General features: G+C 38.7%; 1 protein-coding gene across 2 annotated transcripts in view; it reads right to left on the reverse strand.

The window, feature by feature from the left end:
* The window catches only part of KAT2B (lysine acetyltransferase 2B), a 108,041-nt gene that overhangs the window by 50,872 nt on the left and 43,999 nt on the right, over positions 1 to 13,170 (reverse strand). For both annotated transcript variants that reach the window (XM_021674562.2, XM_012466720.3), the window contains exons 3-5: positions 7,459 to 7,604; positions 2,903 to 2,995; positions 1,401 to 1,582 (exon numbers count right to left, since the gene is read on the reverse strand). In XM_021674562.2, coding sequence (XP_021530237.2) covers positions 1,401 to 1,582; positions 2,903 to 2,995; positions 7,459 to 7,604 — 421 coding nt within the window. The remainder of the gene's footprint in view (positions 1 to 1,400; positions 1,583 to 2,902; positions 2,996 to 7,458; positions 7,605 to 13,170) is intronic.

Consider the following 13,170-nt stretch of genomic DNA (forward strand, 5'->3'; position numbering starts at 1 on the left):
CTTGACAGGCTATCAAAAGACACTACTGCCTACTTTAAATCAGGAAAAAAATATGCACTAAAGCTCCCTAATATCCCCTGATGTAAGCTTGATGTGCCTTTGAAATATAAACAGAGAAAAGTTAAAAAAAAGTTGAAAAGAATGCATGACCCAAGTCACACTTCTACAGATGAGAATAAATGTAGGTCGTTATATTTTGTATGGTACAAGTTTAAGATTTGTAAAACCAATTCTATTATTCTGCAGGTAATAAGCAGTAAAAATAAATTTCCACTTTAGAAGAAAATATGTTAAATCCAAGACTATTTGCAGAGAGTCTGAATGTCCGGCAATAAAGAGATAGTTAGGTAAATTGTGGTAAATCAACTCAATGGACTATAATGGAACCTGTGAAATGTCTGATAAGATGCTAAGTGAAGAGACATAAAGGCTACAAAATTCTATATTTTCTTTCATTATAACTAATGTAAAATGTTATTTAAAGGGATAAAAACTGGAAGATAATATGTATAATGATTATCAGTTCTATCACAGTTCTGGAAATAGAACTATAAAAAAAAATTTTTTTTTGTTTTTTTGAGACAGTATCTCATGCTGTTGCCCAGGCTGGAGTGCAATGGTGTGATCTCGGCTCACTGTAACCTCTGCCTCCTGGGTTCAAGTGATTCTCCTGCCTCAGCCTCCTGAGTAGCTGGGATTACAGGTATGTGACACCATGCCCGCTAAATTAGTAGAGATAGGGTTTCACCATATTGGCCAGGCTGGTCTTGAACTCCTGACCTCAAGTGATCCACCCACCTTGGCCTCCCAAAGTGCTAGGATTACAGGTGTGAGCCAACGTGCCCAGCCTAAAAAAATTCTTTAACTCCATTGCATTTTTTGAGTGAGGGCTCTAATTAATTTTAGAGCTATAGTGTAGCTATCTAGTCAGCAATATTCAATAGATAAGTAACACAAGCCACATATGGATTTTAAATTTTCTAGTAGCCACACTGGAACATTGGAATGGTCAAAACAGGCGAAACTAACTTTATGTTTTATTTAATCCAATATATCCAATGTACTATCATTTCTACATGTAATCAATACTTTAAAACTATTAATAAGCAATGTTAAACTCTTTTTTGGTCCAATCTTAGAAATCTCAATTCAAACTAGCCACATTCTCACGTGCTCACATGGCTAGTGGCTATCATATTGGGTATAGATCATTTACATCCCTCACCCCTCAACATATTGTGATAGTAATGAAAAGTAGGAATTTGCAAGTTAAATTATAAAGACATTCTCTCGAGTCATAATGATAACTGGGCAGCCTTGTACTTACAGAGTCAAATAGCAATTTTATGTCTGTAACATGCTTTATGGGGCCAAAGGGAAAGAACTTGCCATCTGATTACCTTGTGTAGTTCTCTTTGTATCCAGAAATATCATCATTGGGAGATCGCAGTCTTCGTTGAGATGGTGCCTCCAGATGCCAATAGTTGATGCGGTTTAGGAACATTTTTGCCAGCTCAACTATCGTTTGCCTTTCTTTTGCTGGCAGGTGACTAAATTTGTACTGTACAAAGTTATTCACACCCTTAAAAAGAGGGAAAGCAGATTCTTCATGCAGCTATGCAATCACACTAATTCTGAACACCCACACAGCCAGCATGATTTGTGGTTATTAGCAAAAGAACAGACATTTCTCTATTCATAAAAAATCTCTTCCTTTTCCCTAAAAGAAAATAGCAAACCCCAGAGGGAATCTTGCCTCAGAACAGAGTGGATGAAAAGTGATAAGACAGAGAGGCTGTGAGTTGTGATTCTATGCCTGCTGATATACTGAAGCATTAAGGAGAAAATCAAAACCATGGACTGAAACGGTCAAAACCCCTGAAACAAGAAAATATAACTGTTGTGCAGAATAATTCTTGCTTCACTATCAGCAGAGTAGCCCATATATAATACAGTTCTTAGAGAAATACTATGTTTTTACATTATAAAAATGTTAATCAAAAGGCTGCTATCATGCCTACCACTGAACTAAACAACTAAAATTTAAACTCTTTACTATCATTCATTTGGAGTCAATAAGCTTACCAAAATATATATATCATTCAAAATTATGTGCTTTTAAAAAAAACTCTTGATTAATTTAATCTTTCCACAGAATATTCCCATCTTATCTAATTTCAAATAAAATAGCAACGAATTCTTATTTGATAGAGTTTGGAGGCAAAATAAAATTTACTGAAAACTGACTGATAAAAATGCATTTATTTTTAAGGACTCTGGTATCATGACTTCAGTAGTCATTCTCATCAAAAGAATCAGTCCAGAGTGTTTTTGTTCAGCCAAACAATGAATGGCAAAAAAAGTGATACTAATGAGCGATACTGACAACACCTAACAAAAAAAACTCTTTACATTTTAACAGATTCCCTGAGTAAAACGGCTTCTTTCCAGGAATCATAATGTAGCAGGAAGTCAATTTCTGAGTACAAAATCTCATTTCTTTTTTGCTTTTTTTGCTTGACTTACAATGTTTTTCACATTGCTACTAAATTCCTTCACCTCAATAGGCTTTCTCAGACAGTGCCAAGCAAAAGGACAAAGACTTCATTTTAAAGCATCAACAACAAGAAAAAGTGTTCTTACAAATGACATGTTCTACCTAATTTTTTTCTTCCCCCAACACACAGTGAATCCTGAGATCTAACAACCCTAAAAGGCAAAAGCTAGATCAAACCAGGTATACACCTCTGATCCAAAGCATCCGGGACAATTTCTACAGACTGGTGAACAACTCTAAGCTGGGTATGGAGGAGGTGAGCAGTAGATAGAGATGTAAAAGGAGGATTAAAAGATTTCTTCAGTCTTAAGCCAATAAAAAGAGGACTTTTTACAATCTTTTTACCTGTTCAATGCTAGGTTTTTCAAATGGGGGTTTCTTTTCCAAAGAGCCTTCAACCACAGGTTTTCCTCTTTGTAAAATAGACTTTCTCAAGAGCTGCAAAGAAATCATTAAAAAAAAAAAAAAACTTAAGTAGTATGTCTCTCTCTCTCTCTCTCTCTCTCTCTCTCTCCTCTCTCTTCACACAGCCTTTAAAGGAAGTTATCATATTCTATTTATCTTAAACATGTATAAACAAATCCTTAAGTCAATAAAATAGGTAACTATTAGGTAACCCAAATTGGTCTTCAGGTCCACGGCCAGAGTTATGAGGAACTGGGCACCTTTCATGTTCTGGGCAGCCTAGACCACCCATGCTGGTCCACCAGACACCACTGTCCCATTCGCTTCCCTCCTCTCACTGCTGTTTCTGGCTCTCCATTGACCCAGAGGCCTGGTATGCAACCCTACACACTTGGCACATGCCCACCCAGGCCACTGTAGGTGTGCTGAAGCTCTAGAGGATCTTATTTAAAGACCTGAAAGGCCGAGATCTATTCTGCACAAAGGAGGCCAGAGGACAGGAGCTGTCGACAGCAGCTGCATGGCATACGCATCATCTAGAGCCCAGGCTCTTCGGGAAGGAAGTCTGCAGAGCTCTCAATTGGCAACTTTCACTGTTGCAGTCTTTTTTTCATTTCCCTTCCATCCGTAGAAGGCAGGCCAACTGTTCTGGCATCTTAATGCCCACAAAACAAAAACACTGCTCTTAATTCCTGCCACTGGAATTTAAAGCTCTCAAAGAGCAAACAGAAAAGGGAACACAGAGCCACTTACCAAGAACAACGCTGAAAATAAATTTGATACTGAAATTTTTTATCTTCAATCTTTGCTTGAATCTTCTGTACCTTTTATTATTATTTTTTCTAATCTTCTGTAACTTTTACATGTGGGTCAGTTAGATACGGTCATGCATTTATTTAAGTAACATCTTTCCCTCCTTTCTCTGCTTACTGCCTTTTCAGTAGAAACAAAACATGGAAACCATTCTCTCAAGAGTAAATGGAAATGAATGAACCACCTAGGTTGAAGATGACCATGTCTCACCACTGAACTGTGTCTTACAAGGACCTCAACTCCTTCCATGTGTGCCATACAAATTATGAGTATGGGGTATTTGTTCATCCTTTCAAGTATTATGCCCATCTTTATAAAAGCAAATTTGCAATAAAGATAAGTCATTGTATATGTTTCCAAAAATATCTAAAGATCGGTGATAAAATTTAAATACAAATAATTCTGGTTGCTTACTTTTTCCCCCCAGTTAAACTATAAGACCATTTGGAAACTTGGCCCATTGGGGGTTTCAATTTGGAGGTAAACTGATGGATGGTGGAGATGTTGAGCTTCAGTTTATAAGAGGATGAAGCTGGGATAAGTGAGCATATAAAAAAGTTAATAGTGGCAAGCATTTGCATCCTTACTTTCACCAGACAGTCTTCATAGTTCTTCATATATATTATCTCATTTAATACTCATAACAACCTTTTGAGGTAGGTGCTACTATTAACAAAGCAGATTTACTTGCCCAAAGTCACATTTAGTAAGTGATGGAGTGAAGTTTTAAACCCACGTAGTTAGACTCCAGAGCTACATTTGTAGGCACTAAGATATACTTCAACTTTAGGAAGCAGCTTTCCATTGGGTTTATGTTCAACAACTAAGACTGAATTTTCTTTTTTTAACTGGTCATTGTCTCACTCTGTCACCCAGGTTGGAGTGCAGTGGTGCAAACTCAGTTCATGGTAAACTCCACCTCCCAGGCTCAAGCAATTCTTCTGCCTCAGGCTCTCAAGTAACTGGGATTTACAGGCGCGCACCACCACACATGGCTAATTTTTGTATTTTTAGTAGAAACAGGCTTTTACCATGCTCACCAGGCTGGTCTTGAACTCCTGACCTCAAGTAATGGGCCTGCCTCAGCCTCCCAAAGTGCTGGGATTACAGGTGTGAGCCACCATGCTCAGCCTAAGACTGAAATTTTTTAATGCTACTAAAATATATAACACATTTTCACTTTAATTATTGACACATGAGACACAGGAGCTGCCTTTCTCTTTTTCACTTTTAAAAAATCATGGGCCAGGTGCAGTGGCTCATGCCTATAATCCCAGTACTTTGGGAGATCGAGGGGAGCAGATCACTTGAGGACAGGAGTACAAGACCAGCCTAGCCAACAATGTGAAACCCTATCTCTACTAAAAATACAAACATTAGCCAGGCATGGTGGTGCATACCTGTAGTCCCACCTACTTGGGAGGCTGAGGCAGGAGAATCACTTGAACTCAGGAAGTGGAGGTTGCAGTGAGCTGAGATCGTGCCACTGCATTCCAGCCTGGGTGACAGAGTGAGACTCTGTCTCAAAAAAACTAAAATTTAATAAAAAATTTTAATCATTATTTTCGTTTTGTTTTTAGGAATTGCCTTTCAGAAGCTAAGGAACGGATTATGTATAACTCATTTGCCCAAGAATAATATTCTTTGCAGGAGGTCGGGAGAACGCTGAATATTTTGGATTGTGTCTCCATAAGCAAATATATTTGCACTGTTATTTTCAGATGAAGGAGAAAGAGAGAGAAGATGTACTTTAAAGCAGAGCAATGCTTTCTGGCCTGTTTGGTTGGTTATAAACTAAGAGGAGGCTGACAGGATGGAAACCTTGACACCACCTTCACTTCCAACAGGGTAGTGGGGAGCTGCCAGGGAGCACAGTTCCAAGACAAATAATAGCTGGAGTCATGTAGACTTTGTTTTTCTTCAACTAAGATCTTTTTCCAAAGAAGCTCTAAACACTATGAACCTGCCAGGGTTCAAGCTGAATGACTCAAGCCTCACAGCCACGTCAACAAGCTGTCACCTGCATGCCTAAAGTGGTCCAGTACCTGTTAATGGCTGTGGGGAATCCAGTTATCCATATTTTCTCCCTTACCTCCCCCCATATTTTTCTTTTTAGAGTTAATATTCCCAAATTTAATATCTACCAAATTTTAAAAATATGATTCTACCTCCCATTCCTATCTCCTAACCACCCAAAAAACCCCATTAGTACGATAAAAGACAAAAGTCAATCAAAAGGGGGAAGGCAAAATTATGAATCAAATAAGTTCAGACAAAGCAAAAGAAAAAAGCTTACCTCTGTATTACAGAATGAAAAAAAAAGAAAAAAAAAGCTAAAGGAATTGGGTACAAAATTTGCACTAAGATTCCTGGCAGCCAAAGCAAAAGAGGGAACTCACTGGAAAATTTAGCTAATTTTGTCATATAAAAATGAAGCACAAATAAAAATAAATGAATTGAAGGAGAGTTATTTCCAAAAACGAAGTACAATGCCTTTTATCAGAAGAGGCAAACTTTTCCTACCCGTAAGCTCTGAGTGCTTTAGTTTTGCTTTTAACATCCTTGTAAGGGTTATACAATACAACATAATCTGCAATGCCCTCAATAGCAGGTTTATTTTTTTTAAGGTTATTCTTTCTGGCAGCCTCCTTTATGGATCTATTTTTGGCAACCTGAAGTTTTGCTATCCATTTTCACCACCAGTTTCCCTCCCACCTCTGTTAGTCCTGGCTCTAATCAGAAACTTGAGGAGATGTATGTGTTTGGGAAGGGAATAGATGTGATCCACTGGAGCTGAGGCAGAGCTACTGAAGAGGCAGCTATGGGGAATGGTAGCAATAATCAGTGACTGGTGTCAATGAGAAATAGATAACAGTGGCTAAGATACCAAAATAAACTTCGAATATCTTGATTCTTCCTCTTAAAGCATTAGAGATAAGACTTACAGCCACTCCTCCAACTACATCTCCTCCCACCCATTCCTCTGCTCGCTGGGCTCCACCACACTGTCCTCACCGTCCTCACTGACATCACTTCAAGCTCTCTTAGTGCATGGCCTAAATACCTGTCCCTCCCTCTGCCTGGGAGGCTCTTTACCCAGCACTTTGCACAGATGGCTCCTCTCTCCAACTCAGGTTTCTGCTCAACTGCCGTCTCCTCAGAGAGGCTATCCTAACTGACCTTCTTCGCTGGCATGTACCCGACTCGCCACCATCCCTGCCATTCTCATTCCACTTATCCTACTTTTTTTCTCTTCAGAACACTTATCTCCACCTGCAAAGATATTATTTACTTGTTGACTGTCTTTTCTACTGAAATGTATACACCATGAGGGGAAGAACTCTGTTTTGTCCACTCATCTATCCCTCATGCCTACATTAGTGCCACATGCAGAGGAGATACGCAATAAATATTTATTGGGTGTGGATGGAAAAATCTATTTGTATATGCACATCAAGATACTCAACTTTGCATACAAGTGTGAAAGCTCTCAAAGAGAATGATGTGTTCAAAGTATGGTGGGTCATTTTAGAAAATCCATCATGAAGAAACGTTATGCTTCAGCAGACTCTGAGGGCAAAATGTACCATGAGCTGACAGCCTTCACACCCATGACCTGGCATATGGAGACTGAGCACATTTGAATAATGAGAGAAAATATTTTTAAAATGTTAAAATCTCACCTTAAATAGGTAGAAATAAACTTGTTTGGTATCTGCATCTTCTTCCTTGTGGACACAGGTAAAGAGATATTCCACATCCAACACTATTCCCAGGAGTCTGTTCATTTCTTCCTCTGACACATTCTCCAGGTGGGAAACATGAGCAGCTTATGATAAGATCAAAGACACATACGTAAGAACTCAATTGGAAACCAAACATTTCTCATTTTAAAATGGAAGATTCTTATTAATCTTACCATCAATCCTTTTGGCTCATTGGGAATAAGAGAAAATTTCTGAACTCCTATGGGATTGAAGTCTTCTCACAAAATCTACCTATAATTGAGAGACTACCACATTCTTGACCCTTAGGCTCCCCATCTAGCATTAAAAACGGAGTGGTGGCCTGTGTATGCAAATAATGTATATTTTAAGATCCAGGACTGGTAGCACCAAGACTGGTCCTGATAGGGTCAAGTTCTTAGATTTCCATATAAGCAAATTATCCACCATGTCAAGAGGGTTCTCTATGGTCCTAGTCATGGATGCAGGATTTCTAAGTTGGTGGTTCAGAGGTGCAGAAAACCAAGCTCCCTAAAGGTGTAGCTCTAAGTCCTGTGAAGAGTTCATTCACCAAAGAATATAATAATAGTGTAAAGACTGAATGAGACACACTAAAACCTCACTGTGCTGCAAAGTCCCCAAGGCCTATTTTAACTTGAGATTCAACATTCTCCATGGTCCAGCTGCAAACTCACTTTTGAACCTTTGTTCTGTTGTCTTACTATAATTTTCGGACCTTTCCATTGACCCTCTCCTCACCTGTCACTTTGTGATCTCTTCTACTCAAATACAGTCCAAAGGTTACTGCATTTAATCCCCAATCCCGTGAAGCTGGTATTAGTAACTCCATTTCACAGCTGGGGAAACAAAGGCTCCGATATGCTTTGGCTCTGTGTCCCCACCCAAACGTCATCTCAAATCGCAATCCCCACATGTCAGGGGAGAGACCTGGTGGGAAGTGATTGGAGCATGGAGGCCGTTTCCCCCATGCTGTTCTCATGAGATCTGATGGTTTAAAAGTGTTTGGCAGGTCCCTCCTCACTCTCTCTCTCATTCTCTCTCTCTCTCCTCTTGCCATGTAAGACTTGCCTTGCTTCCCCTTTACTGTTCACCATGATTTAAGATTCCTGGGGCCTCCCCAGGCATGTAGAACTGTGAGTCAATTAAAACTCTTTTCTTTATAAATTATCCAGTCTCAGGTAGTTCATTATAGCAGTGTGAAAATGGACTAACACAGGCTTAGACAGACTAAATATTGTTTCATCAAATGTCACTCACCCAACAAGGCAGAGCTAGGGTTTGAAACTCAAGAAGGTTTGACCCAAATTCTAAAGCACCCACAAACATATTTTTTTTATTACATGACTCACTTCAAGTCCCTTTTCACTTGAAAAAGGATCTCCAGATAAACCATCTAATAATCACTCACTAGCCCAGAAACTCCTCTGGGCTGAAATCATGTCTTTTACTTTTGTTATCCCCAATATCTCTTACTACATTTGCCAAATAATAGGAGGCAGTGCTTCAAGAATGATCCTCTTAGGTACAGCTCCAAGTGTGCTGGCTTAAAAATGCTTGAACATTAAGTGCTTGAAATGATTTTTAAAGAAAGATTAAAATATGCTAAAAAAAAAAAAAGTAATAGATTCTCCTCATTTTTTTTAAAGGGAGATGAAACTAAAGGCTATTGAGGAATATCTGCTAGGTGCTGGACACAGGTCAATCACTCTGGAGACCATGATGCTCTCGCCATTGAGCCATAATGCTCAGTCAGAAGCCTGGGATACAGGATGCCGCTAATATCCACCTCTCTATCCCCTCTTCTTACCACAACTCCTGGCTTTCAACTACCAGCAGCTCCATTCTTCTGCCAAATGGATTTTCTTATCACTGTAACCTACTCTGCCACCTATATACTCCTCAAGAGTAGCTCTTAGCCAAAGACTAAAGAAGTTAGCGTATACTCATTTCCTCCCTCTTCAGGTGGAATAACTCCGAGATACACGTTCTACACCAGCTCCCACTTTTTCCACAATAGAATTAAGCACCAGTTGCCCACAGTGAGAGCTGGTTTAGTAATTCACTCTTTACTGGCCACCTTTTCCTCATTGTTTCACTTTTCACTCCTCTATTCTCAACTCAAATAAACTACTTGCACTGAAATCCTTGTCGTCTCAGAATCTGTTTCTTGGGGAGCTCAAACCAAGATATATAAACAAACATATTTTCAGAAAGTTAAGAGGATTACATACCAAGTGGTAGGGGATCCTGAAGGGGCAGGAGTAGCTATGTTTATATCAGACAAAATGGACTTTATATCAAAACTATAAAGAGAGACCAAAAAGGGCATTACATCATGATAAAGGGATCAATTCATCAAGAGGATATAACAATTATAAATATATATGTACCTAATATTACAGCACCTAATGTTTGTTGTAAATATATATATTACATATATAATATAAAGCAAACATTAATAAATCTGAGCTGGGTACAGTGGCTCATACCTGTAATCCCAGCACTTTCAGAGGCCAAGGCAGGTGGATCATTTGAGGTCAGGAGTTATGGGGACAACATGATGAAACCTCCTCTCTACTAAAAATACAAAAAATTAGCTGGATGTTGTGGCACATGCTTGTAATCCCAGCTACTTGGGAGGCTGATGGGAGAGGATCACTTGAACCTGGGAGGTAGAGGCTGCAGTGAGCCTAGATCATGCTACTGCACTCTAGCCTACGCAACAGAGCAACACTCCATCTCAACAACCACAAAAAAAAAAAAAAAAGATCTGAAAGGAGAGATACAATGAAATACAATAACACTAGGGGACTTCAATATTACACTCAACAATGGATAATCATTTATATAGAAAATCAACGAGAAAGCACTGGATTTGAACTATAAAGAAAATGGGGCTGATGTGGTAGTTCATGCCTGTAATCCCAGCACTTTGGGAGGCCGAAGTGGGTGGATCATGAGGTCAGGAGTTCAAGATCAGCCTGGCCAACATGGTGAAATCTCATCTCTACTAAAAATACAAAAATTAGCCAGGCATGCTGGTGGGTGCCTGTAATCCCAGCTACTTGGGAGGCTGAGGCAGGAGAATCACTTGAACCCAGGAGGCAGAGGTTGCAGTGAGCCAAGATCACACCATTGCACTCCAGCCTGGGTGACAGAATAAGACTCTCTCTCAAAAAAAAAAAAAAAAAAAAAGAAAGAAAGAAAGAAAGAAAATTGACTTAACAGGCATATACAGAACATGCCATCCAATAACAGTAGAATACACATTCTTCTCAAGTGCACATGGAATTTACTCCAGGAACGATAAGATGACACACCACAAAATAAGTCTTAACAAATTTTAAAAGACTAAAATCATACCAAGTGTCTATTCTGACCACACTGGTAGGAAACTATTAGATTGGTGCAAAAATAATTGTGATTTTTGCCATTCCTTTCAATGGCAAAAACCACAATTATTTTGGCACCAACCTATATAAATCATTAACAGGAGGAATTTTGGAAAATTTACAAATACGTGGAAATTAAACAGCATGCTCCTGAACATCCAATGGATCAAAGAAGAACTTAAAAGGGAAATTTAAAAATATCTTAAGACAAACAGATGTGGAAATACAACATACCAAAACTTACGAAACGCAGCAAAAACAGTTCTAAGAAAGAAGCTTATGGCAATAAATGCCCACATTAAAAAAGAAAAAAGATCTCAAATAAACAATCTAATGTTATACCTCAAAGAACTAGAAAAGGAAAAACAAACTAAAGTCCAAAGTTAGTAGAAAGAAGCAAGCAAAAAAGATAAGAGCAGAAATAAATAGAAACTAGAAAAACAATAGAAAAGATCAACAAAACTAAAAGTTGGTTTTTTGAAAAAATTTTTTAAAATGGCCAAACTTTTAGCTGGACTACAAAAGAAAAAACAGAGAAGACTCAAATAAAATACGAAATTAAAAAGGAGACATTATAACTGATACCACAGAAATACAAAGGATTAAAGAGATTATGATGAACAATTATGTCAATAAATTGGATAATCTAAAAGAAATGGATAAATTCCAGGAAATGTACAACCTACCAAGACAAAATTACGAAGATACAGAAAATCTGAACAAACTAATAACAAGTAAGGAAGTTGAATCAGTAATTAAATAAAAAGCCTTCCATCATGGAAAAGCCCGGAACCTGATAACCTCACAGCTGAATTCTACCAAACACTTTAAAAAGAACTAATACTAATTCTCAAACTCCCCAAAAAGCCCAAATGCAGTGGCTCATGCCTGTAATCCCAGCACTTTAGAAGGCTGAGGTAGGAGAATTGCTTAAGTCTAGGAGTTCAAGACCAGCCTGGACAACACAGTGAGACCCTGTTTCTACAAAAAATAATAAATATAAAGTAGGCAGGTGTGGTGTCACATGCCTGTAGTCTCAGTTACTCAGGAGGCTGAGGCAGGAGAATCACTTGAACCTGGGAGGCGGAGGCTGCAGTGAGCCAAAATTACGCCACTGCACTCAAGCCTGGGTGACAGAGCACGACTCTGTCCCCCACCAAAAAAAGAGTCCAGGCGCAATGGCTCACACGTGTAATCCTAGCACTTTGGGAGATTGAGGTGGGCAGATCACGAGATCAGGAGTTGGAGACAGCCTGACCAACATGGTTAAACCCTGTCTCTACTAAAAATACAAAAATTAGCTGGGCGTGGTGGCACGTACCTGTAATTCCAGCTACTCAGGAGGCTGAAGCACAAGAATTGCTTGAACATGGTTGACAGAGGTTACAGTGAGCACAGATTGAGCCACTATTCCATAGCCGGGGCAACAGAGCGAGACAGGAAAGGAAGGAAAGGAAGGCAGGGAGGGAGGGAGGAAGGGAAAAATCACATGTGTGTGTAAACACAAAAATTAATGTTTAAACATACTATTTTCTGTTTGGCCACACAATACAGTGCCTCATCACTTTCTAAAAGATACCCAAAATCAGACTTCATTTTAGGTAGAACATTTGCTGGGTCATCTTTTTCTTAAGACTGCAAAATTTTCCTTGAGGTCAGTCTGAAACCTTTGGGAAACAGGCCTCATTCTGGAGACAACTAGGTCAATATTTTTATGTCAGTTATTTACAGAAATAATTTTATTTAGAACTATTTTTGTCTTATAAACTTTCTTTTTAATTAATAGACATAGAGATGGAGTCTCACTATGTTGCCGAGGCTAGTCTCAAGCAATCCTCCCGCCTTGTCCTTCCAAAGTGCTAGGATTACAGGTGTGAGTCTCTGCATCTGGCCTGTCTCATCAACTTTTAATCTCTTTTCATGATAAGCTATGAAAGCAATCAGTAGACAATGTCCAGTAAATTCCTTCAGATGCTCCATAATATGAAACCATCTAGTTAAGGTGCTATAATGTATAGTAGGTTTAACTTATGGATGTACATGCCATAATTTAATTTTGAAATCAGTAGCTTACTTTTTTTATGACACAAAACACTTTATCAAAATAAATTACTAATCAGAATTAGAAGGAGTTGCTCTAGATGAAATAGAAGTGAAAGCTTCTATTTTCAGAAGGCTCAGGAACCCATCCCATTCCCTTGCTGGAACTCTGCAGTTTTAAAACCACTGTTTAGAACCATCTTTTTGCATATTTTGA

Source organism: Aotus nancymaae, unplaced genomic scaffold (genome assembly GCF_030222135.1).
Source record: "Aotus nancymaae isolate 86718 unplaced genomic scaffold, 86718_ANA_hifiasm-v0.15.2.pri h1tg000019l, whole genome shotgun sequence".
Classification (NCBI taxonomy): Eukaryota; Metazoa; Chordata; class Mammalia; order Primates; family Aotidae; genus Aotus; species Aotus nancymaae.